The sequence below is a fragment of the Scyliorhinus torazame genome, chromosome X, assembly GCF_047496885.1.
Source record: "Scyliorhinus torazame isolate Kashiwa2021f chromosome X, sScyTor2.1, whole genome shotgun sequence".
NCBI classification, from domain to species: domain Eukaryota; kingdom Metazoa; phylum Chordata; class Chondrichthyes; order Carcharhiniformes; family Scyliorhinidae; genus Scyliorhinus; species Scyliorhinus torazame.
Window position 1 is genome coordinate 29,560,826 of NC_092738.1, and position 16,804 is coordinate 29,577,629.

Sequence of the window (16,804 nt, forward strand, 5' to 3'; positions counted from 1 at the left end):
CATCATAAAAGTGGAGCGGTCTCGTAAGTTGGTAAAGCTGGATGTCATCAGTGTTCAAGCAGTATGTGGGTGGATATGAAGAAGGCAGACTGGATAGATCCATTGGGAGCAAACTGTAAGGCAGAAACAGAAGCTATTGCAGATGGTTTTTTGCCTATGACTAGGTCAGTAAGAATGAAATTAGGCAATGGCAGTCCCCCACAGCTGCCCAACAGAGGAAAAATGTTGCAGGACGATGGTGTGGCTGATCATGTTAACAATGCTGAGAGGTCGAGGGAGGGGTAACGTGCCATCGCCAATCATTGTGAATGTTATTTGTGAGTTTGGTTAGGGCTGCGGTGGAGTTGGATGGTAGTTTGCAAGGACATAGAGGTTGTACGTGGAATTTTCTGAAAGTGAGGGGCGGGGGGGGGGGGGGGGGCGTTGATGACAACTGGTGTGAAAGGGAAGGAGACAGTAGCTGAGGCGAGGGAACCAGTTAAGCTAGCATTGGCTGACTTGATTTTGAATAATTTCTCATTGTGTTTGAATTTGCAGTCTGACTGTTGCATGTTGGGGGCAAATGCTCCTTTCCAGCCTCATTGGTGATTGACAAGACATTGGCTGCTTTTGCTGACTTTTCCTGTGCCCAGAGTCTTAACTAAGTGCACTAATGCACATTTTGGCACAAAAAAACGATCAATTGTAAGGATTGAGAGAGACATTTCATCTGCATCAGCTCCCAGTGGGGATGTGAAAGGCAGGAAGTAATTCAATCATTTGGATGGGTAGTTATCGATCCACTCTCCTTATGCTGCAAAAATGAAACTATTTTCATGCTCCCAAGGTAAAGTGAATTTACTTTGATGTGAGACGACCTTGCCCTGTCTGACTTCAACCCTGTCATTTTGAGATCCAGCACAAACTTTGCTACCACAAAAAATAAGTGACGTAGTTCCTTCAGTCCCATGGGGGATAATGTGCAGCATGACTTTTGTGTAATTTTATTTCTGTGGACGTTAAGAATTCAATAGACAATTGTGGGTTGAAAGCTCATCTGCTGCTGAAACCATCACTCATACCTATTGGCTCAACTATTCCAACACACTCCAGGCTAGTCTTCTACATTCCACCCTCTGTAAACTTGAGTTCATCCAAAACTCTGCTGCCCTGTGTCTTAACTTACACCAAGTCCCGTTCCCTTATCACTGCCTGTGCTCACTAACCTACACTGGCTCCCAATCAAGCAATGTCTTGACTTTAAAATCACCATCCTTGGTTTCCAATCCCTCCATGACCTCCTTTGTATCTCTGCAATCTCCTCCAACCCCACAACCCTCTGAGACATCTGTGCTCCTCCAATTCTGGTGCTTTGTAAATCCCGATTTTAATTGCTCCACCATTAGTGGCCACGCTTTCAGTTGCCTCAGCCCCAAGCTCTGGAATTCCCTCTCTACACTACTGTGGAACAGATTATTATAGAAAATAATACCAGGAGACTCGGGTACAGAATGTTTGTTTATTTTGCCAACACATTGGGGAGAGCATAACTTGAGAGTGTTTCTGAAGCAGGACCCGACCCAACTGAAAAACCATGAGATATTTATACGAGTCATATAGGCAGTACATCGCTTAAATTTATATATATATATATATATGTCTTGATATCTATATATTCCTTTTTAAAAAAAAAAAAAAATTTTTTATTAAGGTTTTCACAATATCAATAACAAAATGAAAAAGGAACCCAACAGGGTTAAATACAAAACACAGTCAAAAAACAACCCTCCATATCCCCCTCCCCCGCCCCGTACATAAATAAATTAACACTCCAACTTAACACACAGCCAACATAGCAAATATATACACCCTCCGATTCCCCCAATGTAAATAAACATAAATAAAGTAACCCCCCCCCCCCGGGTTGCTGCTGCCATTGACCAATGTCTACCGTTCTGCCAGGAAGTCTAAGAACGGTTGCCACCGCCTGAAGAACCCTTGTACCGACCCTCTCAAGGCGCATTTCACCCTCTCCAACTTCATACACCCCGCCAAATCGTTGATCCAGGATTCCACGCTTGCGGGGCCTCCCGTCCTTCCACTGAAGAAGAATCCTCCACCGGGCTACCAGGGGCGCAAATGCCAGAATACCGGCCTCTTTCGCCTCCTGCACTCCCGGCTCCTCTGCCACCCCAAATATTGCGAGCCCCCAGTCCGGTTTGACCCTGGATCCTACCACCCTCGACACCGTCCTCGCTACGCCCTTCCAAAATTCCTCCAGCGCTGGGCATACCCAGAACATATGGGTGTGGTTTGCTGGGCTCCCTGAGCACCTAACACACCTGTCCTCACCCCCAAAATTCCGGCTCATCCTTGTCCCGGTCATGTGTGCCCTGTGCAGCACCTTAAACTGTACGAGGCTGAGCCTTGCGCACGAAGAGGAAGAGTTCACCCTCCCTAGGGCATCTGCCCACGTCCCTTCCTCGATCTCCTCTCCCAACTCCTCCTCCCACTTAGCTTTCACCTCCACAACCGAGGCCTCCTCCTCCTCCTCCTGCATCACCTGGTAAGTTTCCGAGATCTTCCCCACTCCCACCCACCGCCCGAGAGCACCCTGTCCTGCACTGTGTGGCAGCAGCCGCGGGAATTCCACCACCTGCTGCCTGGCAAATGCCCTAACCTGTAAGTACCTGAAGGTGTTCCCCGGGGGGGAGCCCATACTTCTCCTCCAACTCACCCAGGCTCGCGAACTTCCCGTCCACAAACAGGTCTCCCAACCTTCGTATCCCTGCCCTGTGTCACCCCGAAAACCCTCCATCGGTGGTTCCCCCGTATTGGGGTCCACACCGAGGCCCCAACTCCCCCCCCCCCCCCCCCCCCCCCCCGATGCCGCCTCCACTGCCCCCAGATTTTGAGGGCAGCCGCCACCACCGGGCTCGTGGTATACCTCCTTTGAGGGAGCGGCAGCGGCGCCGTTGCCAGCGCCCCCAGACTCGTACCCACACAGGACGCTGTCTCCAGCCCCCTCCCCCTCCATCGCCCACTTGTGCACCATCGTCGCATTGGCAGCCCAGTAGTACCCACAGAGGTTGGGCAGTGCCAGCCCCCCCCATCTCTACCCCACTCCAGGAACACCCTTCTCACCCTCTTGAGTTCCTCGCGCCCACACAAACCCCGTTATGCTCCTGTTGACCCGCCTAAAAAAGGCCTTTGGGATAAACACTGGGAGGCACTGGAACAGGAACAAAAACCTTGGGAGCACTGTCATTTTGACTGACTGCACCCTACCCGCCAAGGACAGCGGCAACGCGTCCCACCTCTTTAGCTCCTCCTCCATTCGCTCCACCAGCCTTGTGAAATTAAGCCTATGCAGGGCCCCCCAGCTCCTGGCCACCTGGACCCCCAAATACCTGAAGCTCTACGCCCTTTTTAGTAGGAGCTCGCCAATCCCCCTCTCCTGGTCCCCTGGGTGAACCACGAACAGCTTGCTCTTCCCCATGTTGAGCTTATACCCCGAGAAATCCCCAAATTCCCTGAGTATCCTCATTACCTCCAGCATTCCCCCCACCGGGTCCGCCACATATAACAGCAAGTCGTCCGTATAGAGCGACACCCTATGCTCCTCCCCACCCCGCACCAACCCCCTCCAGTTCCTCGACTACCTCAGTGCCACAGCCAGGGGTTCAATCGCCAGTGCGAAGAGCAGGGGGGACAGGGGACACCCCTGCCTCGTCCCTCGGTGCAACCGAAAGTACTCAGACCTCCTCCTGTTCGTGGCCACACTCGCCATCGGGACCTCATACAACAGCCTGACCCACCTGACAAACCCCTCCCCAAACCCAAACCTCTTCAGCACCTCCCACAGGTACACCCACTCTACCCTATCGAAGGCTTTCTCAGTGTCCATCGCCACCATAATCTCTGCCTCCCCCTCCCTCGCCGGCATCATGGTAATGTTCAGAAGCCTCCGCACATTCGCGTTCATCTGCCTCCCCTTCACGAACCCCGTCTGGTCTTCGTGGATGACCTGCGGCACACAATCCTCATGGCTATGACCTTCGCCAGAACCTTGGCATCTACGTTCAGCAACAAAATCGGCCTGTAAGACCCACACTGCAGGGGATCCTTGTCCCGCTTCAGGATCAAGGAGATCATTGCCCGGGACATCGTCAGGGGCTAAGCCCCACCCCCCCTCCCTTGCCTCATTGAAGGTCCTAACTAGCAACGGGCCCAACAGGTCCATATATTTTTTATAGAATTCGACCGGGAAACCGTCTGGCCCCGGTGCCTTCCCTGCCTGCATGCTCCCTATGCCTTTGGCCAGCTCCTCCAGCCCAATCGGGGCCCCCAATCCCGCTACCAGTCCCTCCTCCACCTTCGGAAACCTCACTTGGTCCAGAAAGTGGCCCATCCCTCCCTCCTCCAGTGGGGGCTCGGACCAATACAATTCCTCAAAGTCCCTGAAGACCCCATTGATGCCATCCCCACTCCGCACCACACTCCCTCCCCTGTCCTTAACTCCCCCGATCTCCCTAGCTGCGTTCCGCTTCCGAAGCTGATGCGCCAGCATCCGGCTTGCCTTTTCCCCATACTCATAATTCGCCCCCTGGGCCTTCCTCCACTGCACCTCCTCCTTCCTGGTGGTCACCAGGTCGAATTCGGCCTGGGGGTTGCGCCTCTTCCTCAACAGTCCTTCCTCAGGCACCTCCGCATACCTCCTGTCTACCCTCACCATCTCCCCCACCATCCTCTCCCTCTGCTCCCTCCTCTCCTTGTGGGCCCTAATGGAGATCAGCTCTCCCCCAACCACCGCCTTCAGCGCCTCCCATACCATCCCCACTCGGACCTCCCCGTTATCGTTGGTCTCCAGGTACCTCTCTATGCTTCCTCGGACCCGCTCATTCACCCCCTCGTCCGCCAACAGCCCCACCTCCAAACGCCACGACGGGCACTGGTCCCTCTCCTCCCCCAGCTCTAAGTCCACCCAATGCAGGGCGTGATCCGGAATGGTTATCGCCGAGTACTCAGTATCCTCTACTCTCGCTATCAGCGCCCTGCTCAAAATAAGAAAGTCGATCCGGGTATAAGCCTTATGGACATGAGAAGAATGAAAATTCCCTAGCCCCCGGCCTTGCAAATCTCCAAGGGTCCACCCCTCCCATCTGGTCCATAAACCCCCTCAGCACCTTAGCCGCCGCCGGCTTCCTACCCGTCCTAGACCTGGAGTGATCCAGTGCCGGATTCAACACCGTGTTAAAGTCTCCCCCCATTATCAGGCCCCCCACTTCCATATCTGGGATCCGACCCAACATGCGGCGCATAAAACCTGCATCGTCCCAGTTCGGGGCATATACATTGACCAGTACCACCCTCTCTCCCTGCAGCTTACCACTTACCATTGCGTACCTACCGCCATTGTCTGCCACAATGCTCGACACCTCGAACGACACCTTCTTTCCCACCAAGATCGCCACCCCTTGATTTTTGGCATCCAGCCCCGAATGAAACACCTGACCTACCCACCCTTTCATCAATCTTACCTGGCCTGCCACCTTCAGGTGTGTCTCCTGGAGCATGACCACATCCGCCTTCAGCCCCTTCAGGTGCGCGAACACGCGGGCCCGCTTGACCGGCCCGTTCAGTCCCCTTACATTCCAGGTTATCAGTCAGATCGGGAGGGCTACCCGTCCCCCGCCCCCGCCGACTAGCCATAACCCCTCCTCGGCCAGTCACGCGCCCGCCCCCCACGCCCGGCCCGTTCCCCACGGCGGCGGCCCCCCGTCTCGACTTCCCCCCCCCCCCCCCCCCCCCTTCCCCGCCGACTAGCCATAACCCCTCCTTGGCCAGCCACACGGCGGCAGCCCCCCCCCCCCCCCCAAACTCGCTCCAGCTCCCCCTTGACCATAGCAGCAGCAACTCGATCACCCCCTTCCCCCCCGACCCCCCCCCTCCTAGGACCCCTCCTAGCTGCTTTACTGCCCCCATTGCACTTCCGCAAGTCAGCTGACTCCTGCTGACCCCGGCCACTCCCGCCTCTCCTTCGACTCCTCCCATTGTGTGGCACACCCTCCTCTTCCATTCCCCAGGCTCTCCACCTCCCCCTTCAATCCCAAGCACGGGAAACAACCCTCGCTGCCCCGCCCCCTCCAGTCTTCAGCGCGGGAAAAAGCCCGCGCTTACCACCTACCCGGCCCCGCCACCTCTGACTCAGCTCCTTTTACAGGCCCAGTCCCCTCACCCCCGACCCGGGCCTCCTCCTCCCCCGCGGAGCCCCATCACACTGCCGGCCATCCTCCTCTGTTCCATTTGCTTACCCCCCCTCCAAGAGCCCCCCCGACCAACCCAACCAAAACAGTGCCCAACCCGCCCTAACCACCCTCACCAAACCAGAAAGAAAAAAACAAGAGCAAAGGACCCCCCCCTCAAAAAGTAACATATCAACCGCAATCCCCAAACGCCCATCCCGACCCTCAATCTGTGTCCAACTTCTCGGCCTGAACAAAGGCCCACGCCTCCTCCGGAGACTCAAAATAATGGTGCCGGTCCTTGTAGGTAACCCACAGTCGCGCCGGCTGCAACATGCCAAACTTCACCCCCTTCCTGTGCAGCACCGCCTTCGCTCGGTTGTACCCGGCCCTCCTCTTCGCCACCTCCGCACTCCAGTCCTGGTATATTCGAACCTCCGTGTTCTCCCACCTGCTGCTCCTCTCCTTCTTGGCCCACCTGAGCACACACTCCCGATCAGCGAACCAATGAAACCGCACCAGCACCGCCCGCGGAGGCTCGTTAGCCTTGGGCCTCCTCGCCAGCACTCTATGGGCCCCTTCCAGCTCCAGGGGCCCCTGGAAGGACCCCGCTCCCATCAGCGAGTTCAACATGGTGACCACATAGGCCCCCACGTCCGGCCCCTCCAGCCCCTCCGGGAGGCCCAGAATCCGCACGTTCTTCCGCCTCGACCGATTCTCCATCTCCTCGAACCGCTCCTGACATTTCTTGTGGAGCACCTCGTGCGCCTCCACCTTTACCGCCAGGCCTAAGATCTCGTCCTCATTGTCGGAGATCTTTTGTCGGGCCTCGTGGATCGCCACCCCCTGGGCCGTCTGTGTCTCCAGCAGCTTATCGATAGAAGCCTTCATCGGCTCAAGCAGGTCCGCTTTAATCTCCCTGAAGCAGCGCTGGATACCCTCCTGTTGCTCCTGCGCCCACGCTGCCTGGTCCCCGCCTGCCGCCATTTTGCTCTTCTTCCCTCGCACCTTCTTTGGGTTCACCACCACTTTTTTAGTTGCCCCGCTCCTGGTAAAAGCCATATACTGTCGGGGAACTATTGTACTCTCCTTCCCACAGCGGGAAACGTCGAAAAAATGCCGTTGGGGGCCCTGAAAAGAGCCCAAAAGTCTGTTTTTTTGCGGGAGTTGCCGTATGTGCGACTTAGCTCCGCATAGCCGCAACCGGAAGTCCCTATCTATATATTCCTGTAGCAAAGTGTTCCAGGGTGCTTCGAAAGAATGTTAGAGACATAATTTGATACTGAACCATATCAGGAGATATTGGAACAAATCAAGTTGCGTTTTAAGGAGTGTCTAAAAAGGAAGAAGAGATTGATACCAGAATGAGATCTGCCCTCGATTTTTTTTTTTTGAATGTGTTTAATATTGTCTGTTGTCTGTCATCTCTGATGACCGAACATTGAGTACTATACATTCGACACCTCTGCCTCTGCTGTGTCCAATTAACTGTCGGCTATCATTGGGCACTTGTACAGGGACACGGGTCTAATGTTGAGAGACAATATTTTCTTTGCTGTTCGCTCAATGTTCTCTCCTCTGCTCCAGACTCCTGGTGGGAGACTATTCTATTGGCATCCATTTGGCCATTCTTATGAGTGAGTCAGTCGATAAGAAAAGGCATTTCTGTCTGCAAAATCCATTACGAAGTTCCCAGACAAACTGTCATCAGAAAATCACAACTGGCACATAATTGGATTACAAAGAACCCCCTGCTATCAGCCATCAGCAATTTAAATACCTTGAACAAAACTACGTTGGATTAAAAAGTATTTCTTTAATTAAAATATATATTTATGCATTCTTGAGTGTGGTCAGTGTCTTTCATTTGGAGCAGGGTAAGCTGGAATGTGTTGTGTATTGGGTACAGTGGATGCTGATCTAACACTGAAACGTTGAGAGGATGAAGTGAAAAGCAAATAGTTTATCAGTTGCTTTGACCCCAAGATGTCCTGGAAACACTGTTATTGTATACAAGTATAGCTGCAGTATAGCCATTGCTTGAGTGCACTGAGATTTCGGGGAGTGTTTTTGAATGATCATGATTCATGTGGCAAATGTAATTGTAGCTTTCTGCATGTTCAAACCTTGTGGTTGAATCATGTGAATGCAGAATAAGAGTGATGTTGAATGTTGCCAGTGCTGAGTTTGTGATATGTGATGGGTGGTGGTGTTGCATACTCAATTAAAATTTTTGTTCCATCCCCATTGTTGTAGCTCCTCCAGTTAGAGGGGCTGGAGATCCTTCTACTCTGTCGCATAACATGTTGAGATGTGTGTAAGTGTAGATGGTTCTCCATCCATTTCATTTGAGCATCTAGTTTCCACCCTGTGTCGATGTCGGGAGTGAAATTGGGAACTCATATGGTCACTGACTCACATCTTCCAGTCAAATGTGCATGAGACTGAAATAGAAACATCCCACTCCATCTCCGATGCACACGCCTACTTACACTCTGTTTAAGAAGTGTTTAACACCTTAATAACAAAGTATTGAACAAATGGCCAAAGTGGTTTCCTTTTTGAGTCTGAATCTGATGGTACTGCCACAGTGGCAGGGTTTTTTTTTTGCTGCAAGATTTTTTTTTCATGACTGCTTGCATGCTATCTTATCAACAGTACCAGGCAGCAGCAGTGACTCAACAGCAAAAAGGCTACATTTCCTCAAATAGACAAAAGTAGCCCAACGGAAGCTGTAATCGTTTTCCATCGAGCTATCAATGTTAACAGGATTGCTGGATACTCAGAATATCTACAAGCAATGCAGAGCACTATATATTTTTTTTAAAAGCGCATACATCACACCATGCTGTAAAGTCGCAATTTCTTGGGAGTCAGCTTTGCATTCCAGACATATTCTGGATTGCAGACACAAACTCGGTCCAATCCAAAAGGAAAGCTGCATCAGAACAGGGGGATGCCATTTAGCCCCTTGAATGTATTTGTGTTTGTAAAAATAAAAATGTAATATTTGATTTCTGGGTTTTAATTTTAAAACCATTTAACAATCCCACACAAAAATTAGGCAAGACCAAAGAGGTCACATCCCATGGCTGGTAGGAACAAATAACTGGAGTTTGCAGCTGTTTAAGGATCACTTTCCTCATGCCTGCCCCACAATTTCAAACAGGCATGACCATTGTTTAGATCACTGCTCAGTTGGAATTGTATCTTTATTATATTTGTCTCTTCCCACAGTTTTGACAACAGCTAGCTTGGTTTTATCTTAACTGTTTGTTGTAGGCTTTAAATGATGGGGAGAGCAGTGGGCTTTGTTTTTTAATCACCAATACATAAACTCCCCAGACTCCTGCCAAGTATTGTGAACAGTGTACTGCTGTGAAAGATTACTGTCAAACAAATTGCATTAAATTTGCATTTTATTTTTGTATTGACTGGGGAAGGAAAGAGGAAATGCTTTTGCTTTGTGCAGTGTATCCTGGGAAGGGCATGTGTGTTCTAGCAGGTTCTGGGCTTTGCTTTGGAATCGGAACAGATGCCAACTGTTTTCCAATTAAGGGGCAATTTAGCGTGGCCAATTCACCTAACCTGCACATCTTTGGGTTGTGGGGGTGAAACCCACGCAGACATGAGGAGAATGTGCAAACTCCACACGGACAGTGACCCAGGGCCGGGATTCGAACCCGGGTCCTCAGCACCGCAGTCCCACTGCGCCACATGCCGGCCTCGCCAACTGTTCTTTTAAAATTATTTATAGTTATGGTTAACCATAAATAAGGCACAAATCAGTACTGTATTGTCAATTATTTCCAAATTGCATTTGTTCTGCGAGTAAAGCCTGAATGTTTCATGCATATTTTGGGTGTGAAATTCATCTGAAGTGGGAGCACAGAATGGGTGATGGCAAATCAGCTGCCTGCTTTTTCACGCTGCCCAATTTTCTTCAGAAAATTTCCATGGTCAGTTTTGTGCTACACACCCAGGCCATGTGGAACATTAAAGTTCGCTAAGTATTCTGAATGAAATTCTGCTTTATTTCTCTTTTGGGAGCATGAGGTAGGGCAAAACTTTATAGACCCTCTCCTTGGGAGATCTTTGGAATGAATTGGCTTAAGCTGAATAACTTTTCTCATTCTAGAATTTAGTGTTTGAATCCCTTTGTGGCCAAATAGATGGAACAAAGGGAGCCTGTTCCAGTGCCATCAACGTGTCCAAGATAGCTCAGTGCCTGTCTTATGTAGCAGGTAGATTATATTGTAGGCATTTTTCAAAAATTAAATGGTGATTTACTTATTTTGACTATCAGCTGATTGCTGTTATTATATTCAATACCAAGGATCTGGTAACTTGTAGCAACATTAGAAGAGCATTTGTGAAGATTTCTACCTTGAAAATGTGTGTACAATAAGAAATATTGGAGATAAAAGCTTCCCAGCATATACGAGTATGGTAGTTTTTATGCAATCCGAGGTTTGTTGACTGGGAATTCAAATTATTGGACAGCAGACTGTGTGAGATGCACTGACTTGCCATGTTATGTGCTCTGCATATGCAATGCTCTTTGCTGGGAGCACTAGTTTGTAAAATGTACGCTCTGTGATGTGAGAATTTTGTGGCTGAGCCTGGGGGCAACAGATGCTCCGTCTCTTGACCTGGAGGCCTGAGAAGTCTCATCAATCAAAAAAAAATCAGTTCTATTAAAATTGGGAATCCAGCTGGAACTTAGTTGCTCCATTTTAACTGTTCTCCTGTTCCTTTCCTACCAATTGAGGAGACCTAAAATTGCATCTCTGATATTTGTATGTTTAGTCACAAAATCCATATTGTTTTAACACCTGGATATGGTGATGAGGGCTGCATTTGAAAGAGTTCATTAGAAGATTGACAAACTGATGATGTATTCTCTCTTCACAGATTAACTTCCAGGATCTTGAGCGTGCAGACTGGCTAAACAAGGTAGGAACTGATTCTTTAATGACTTTGTTTGAGTGTGAAGAGTTTTTTTCCCCCCTGCCTTTTCAGTGGCAGGCTGGTCCTACAATCCGATCCAGTGTTATCACTGACTCCAACCTAATCTCCAGTAGATATGGGCGAATATGATGAGTGCAGATGAGGAAGACGTGCATTTAACCAGATTTAAACTTCCATTTCATGCATTTACTTTGTTTCAGTAAATAATGTTTCATTTTCTCCCTTGATATTGCCCAACATCACATCCAGTTAACATTTACAACTCACTTCCAAATATTTTGAACACTCTCAATTCAAAGTAAAGTTTTAAGTGGAGCTGTCAGCTTTGTAGTGTGAATCAGGCATGTTGAACAAAACTCTTGTGAACTATGGATGTTGGCGATTTATGAGTATCCTTTTCCCCAACAAGGCATTGGGTTGAGAATCCAGTCACAAACCCCCTGAGATGCTGGTGAGCAGCCTCGGGTAGCTCATTCTCTTGTTCTTGTGCCTCTGATGCCTCCAGAGTGAATTGACTGAGATTGTAAATCTTGCCATGTGGACAATTTACAGGCACGGACCCATGTCCTACCACTATGATTTTTGGAACTCCTTTAAAAAGTAAATCACAGAATCATGCAGATTTTTCCACATACCAATTTTTGATGGGTGCCAATTACTCTCCGTTCAGTTTTTCTGCCATCACTCCCCCCCCCCCCCCCCCCCCCCCCAACAACGTTGAGGCCCACCTTGAGTGTCGGGCAGGGGAAAATAATTCAGTGGGAGGCAGGAAATCTGTTTCCCAACGGTGTAATTAATTTTTCCAATTAAGGCCGTGGAACTTTGAAGGCAGATCAAGCTCCCTGACGACCAGTGTCAGGAAGCACATTTATATGCATTTGCGTATCATAGAGTCTAATCCTATCTTCCAGTACTTGGTTCATCTAGCCTTGTATGCTGTGTCATACATGCTCATTGAAATACGAGTGCCCCCTCCAAATTAAATGCTCAGTGAGTGAAAAATTTGTGTATTCAAATTCATGACTGCATGTAAGTGACACACCTGGTTAGGTAGACTTTTGAAGTGAGTTATGGCTGTTTTTTCCTTCTTGGAGACCGCTCATAAATGTCCATAAGACATGGGAGCAGAATTAACCCACTTGCCCATCGAGTCTGCTCCGCCATTCAATCATGGCTGATATTTTTCTCATCCCCATTCTCCTGCCTTCTCCCCATAACCCCTGATCCCCCTATTAAACAAGACCCTATCTATCTCTGTCTTAAAGACTTTCAGTGATTTGGCCTCCACAGATTCACCACCCTCTGGCTGAAGAAATTCCTCTTCATCTCTGTTTTAAAGGATCATCCCTTTAGTCTGAGATTGTGTCCTCTGGTTCTAGTTTTTCCTACAAGTGGAAACATCCTCTCCATGTCCACTATCCTGTAAGTTTCAGTAAGGTCCCCCTCTCATCCTTCTAAACTCTAACGAATATAGACCCAGAATCCTCAACCGCTCCTCATATGACCAGCTCTTCATTCCAGGGATCATTCTTGTGAACCTTCTCTGGACCTTTTCCAAGGCCAGCACATCCGTCGTTGGATATGGGACCCAAAACTGCTCACAATACTCCAAATGGGGTCTGACCAGAGCCTTGTACAGCCTCAGAAGTACATCCCTGGTCTTGTATTCTAGCCCTGTCGACATGAATGCTAACATTGCATTTGCCTTCCTAACTGCCGACTGAACCTGCACGTTAACCTTAAGAGAATCGTGAACAAGGACTCCCAAGTCCCTTTGTGCTTCTGATTTCCGAAGCATTTCCCCATTTAGAAAATAGTCTATGCCTAAATTCCTCCTTCCAAAGTGCAAAGCCTCACACTTTTCCACATTGTATTCCATCTGCCACTTCTTTGCCCACTCTCCTCGCCAGTCCAAGTCCTTCTGCAGCCCTTCTGCATATCTTTGTATCATCTACAAACTTAGCAATCATGCCCTCAGTTCCTTCTTGCAGATCATTAATGTACATTGTGAAAAGTTGTGGTCCCAGCATTGACCCCTGAGGCACACCACTAGTCACCGGCTGCCATCCTGAAAAAGACTCCTTTATCCCCACTCTCTGCCTTCTGCCAGTCAGCCAATCCTCTATCCATGCCAGGATCTTACCCGTAACACCATGGCCTCTTACCTTATTTAACAGTCTCCTATGCGGCACCTTGTCAAAGGCCTTCTGGAAATTAAATAAATAACATTCACTGGTTCTCCTTTGTCTAACTTCCTTGTTACCTCCTCAAAGAACTCTAACAGATTTGTCAGACATGACCTCCCCTTGACGAAGCTGTGCTGACTCAGTCCTATTTTATCATGCACTTCCAAGTACTCCAAATCTCATCTTTAATAATGGACTCTAAAATCGTACCAATGACCAAAGTCCAGCTAATCAGCCTATCATTTCTCATCTTCTGCCTCCCACCCTTCTTAAACAGGGGTGTTATATTAGCCATTTTCCGGTCCTCTGGGACCCTCTCTGCCTCCAATAATTCCTGAAAGATCACCACCAATGCCTCCACAATCTCCTCCGCTATCTCTTTTCGAACCCTGGGGTATATAGTCCATCCGGTCCAGGTGACTTATCCACCTTCAGACCTTTCAGTTTCCCCAGAACCTTCTCCTTAGTGATGGCTACTGCACTCACCTCTGCCCCCTGGTTCTCCTGGAGCTCTGGAATCCTACTGGTGCCTTCCACTGTGAAGATTGATTTAACATAACTATTCAGTTCCTCTGCCATTTTTTTGTTTCCTATTACTACTTCTCCAGCCACATTTTCAGTGGTCCAATGTCTATTCTTGCCTGTGTCTTTCATATCTTATAGTACTAACTAGCTTACACTTATATTTCATCTTTCCACCCCCCCATCGTATCTTTAGCTGTCCTCTGCTCACTTTTAAAGGTGTCTCAATCTTCTGGCTTCCTCACTAATCCTTGCCACTTTGTAAGCTTTTTCTTTTGCTTTTATGTTGTCCTTGACTTCCATCATCAGCCATGGATGCCTCATCCTCCCAATGGATTTTCAAATTTAGCACAGCTTCCCTATCAGCCAATCAAATCACAGCCTTCCTGTAATGTCACTTTTCTTTCCCCAGTTTGACCTCTGTCAGTTTCAGAGAATCAGTGAACCACTTACCTTCCCAGATTGCACTCTGAACTTCTCCCCCGCTCACAGTTCCCGAAGTGTCAGTCTATTAATTGAGATTGGATGCTGATAGTTGAAGCTTTGCAGAGGATGACCAAGGGTGGAAGGGTCAGGATTGGCCTTTTGGGCATTGAGTGTGGTAGATAGATGGGTCTAAAGGAAGGGGTCGGTGATGTCCAGAGCTGGGTCCTAAGAGTTAAATAAGAGTACAGGGAGGCAGATGGTACAGTGACAGTAAGGGATCAGGTAGGGTGGAGTTTCTAGGGTCATGGGTGGGTAGTGGATGGTCTCATCGGGGGAGGGGGGGGGGGGCGGTTGGGCTCATGGTAAGTCAGGGTGTGGAGGGGTAAGCCAGTTTGGAGGAATGTCCCATGTAGATATCATTAGAGACTCGGAAGGGGAAGGAAAGAGAAGAGAGAGTGCAAAGGTAGTGATTGTGTAGGATGATATGGGAGCAGGGTTTGGAAAATACGTCCAGACAACCTGGCCGATGCCAGTTTTCCGTCTGTAGAATGCAACTGAGGAGGGGTATAATGCCACACATCCCTCCACCAGGCACGTGTTTTAGTAGATGATAGGGCACCAAAGATTAGGTTTAAATGTTTGGACCACTCGGGTGGAGTTCTCCAATTCTCACCTGTGTGTGTGTGTCATTGCCAGCTGTGCCCTGCACAAGCTCACGCAACAAAGTGGGGGGTGGGGGAAATATCTTGGTGGAGGGAGACATGGAGGACTGAGATATCTCCATGAACGATCAGGATAGGGAAGGGGATAGTGATGAGGGCCATGATCTTGCGGAAGCACATGCAGAGGCCATTGCAAAGAGTATTACTTGGCTGACAGGCCTGTGGCAATCTAATGGTTGATAGATTCCAGGCAGAGTAAGGTGCTGATGATTATCCTCTATTATTTTGTTTTCAATTCTATGCTGGCTGGCAGGCCGTGACTCCTTTTTTGTAACACACTTGATAGTTTATTCTTGTGTACCGTTAAACTTTATTTATAACTGCTTCAATTAAATTGCACTACTTGATGACAGTCCGGCTGGTGTTGTGATCCTTTGCATGCACCAAACCTGTTGATGGGGTGGCACGGCAGCACAGTGGTTAGCACTGCTGCCTCACGGCACTGAGGTCCCAGGTTCGATCCCGGCCCCGGGTCACTGTCCGTATGGAGTTTGCACATTCTCCCCGTGTTTGCGTGGGTCTCACCCCCACAACCCAAAGATGTGCAGGGTAGGCGGATTGGTCATGATAAATTGCTCCTTGTAACTGATCTGATCGTCAATCACCCACACACTATCCCTTGACATCTTTATTGACCTGAAATATAACTTTGGAGTCCACACAATGACACTGCCTCAACTACTTACCACCCTCCAGTTGCAGAGTCTTGCACAAATCATTCCTAGATGGCCTTAGTCTGGGACTGTGTTCCATCATTCTGGGTACCCAGTCAGGTTAAACGTCTTTCCTGCAGAGCCCTGTAAGAGTTCATTTTTTTTTTTTTAAACGCATTTTATTCAACCTTGTATCAAAGTAGGTTACAGCAAATAAACACCCTGGGAAACATTCTTCCCAACAATCAACTATACAGTTTGTACAGATTTTTCTCCTTTTTCACCCACCCGCCTGCGACGAACAGCTCCTCAAACACGGTCACAAACATCCCCCACCTTTTCTCAAACTTCCCTGTTGAGCCCCTTAACTCATACTTTATCTTCTCTAACCACAGGAAGTCATACAGGCCACCCAACAATGCTGCTCCCCCCAGTGGCGATGCCGACCGCCACTCCAGCAAAATTTGTCGCCGTGCAATCAGAGAGGCGAAGGCCAAGACATCGGCCTTCCTCCTCTCCATGAGCTCCGGCTTCTCTGAAACCCCAAATATCGCCACCAAAGGGTCCGGGTCCACCTCCTCTTCCACTATCCTGGCTAAGACCGCGGACACTCCCGCCCAGAATCTTCCCAATTTTTCACAACCCCAAAACATGGGCGCGTGATTCGCTGGCCCCCGCCCACACCTCTCACACTCATCTGCTAACCCCTGAAAGAACCCACTCATTCTCGCCCGAGTCATATGCACCCTGTGCACCACCTTAAACTGTATCAGGCTCGTCCTTGCACAAGAGGAGGTCCCGTTTACCCTTCGCAGTGTCTCACTCCATACTCCCCAATTGATCTCCATTCCCAACTCCGCTTCCCATTTCTCCTTGATCTTCACCACCCGCTCGCCTCCCTGCTCCCCCAGCAACTTGTGTATATCCCCAATTCTTCCCTCCCCTTCCACATCCGGAAGCAGCAGTCGCTCCAGCAAGGTGTATCCCGGCAATCTAGGGAACCTCTTCCAGACTTTCGTGCAAAGTCCCTAACCTGTAGATACCTGAACTCACTACCACTCGGCAGCACTACCCTCTCCCTTAGCTCCTTCAGACTGGCA

The 16,804-nt window shown here is 49.3% G+C and overlaps 1 protein-coding gene across 1 annotated transcript in view; it reads left to right on the top strand.

The window, feature by feature from the left end:
• The window catches only part of esyt1a (extended synaptotagmin-like protein 1a), a 163,552-nt gene that overhangs the window by 42,224 nt on the left and 104,524 nt on the right, over positions 1-16,804 (top strand). The window contains exon 2 of the mRNA XM_072493933.1: positions 11,139-11,180. Coding sequence (XP_072350034.1) covers positions 11,139-11,180 — 42 coding nt within the window. The remainder of the gene's footprint in view (positions 1-11,138; positions 11,181-16,804) is intronic.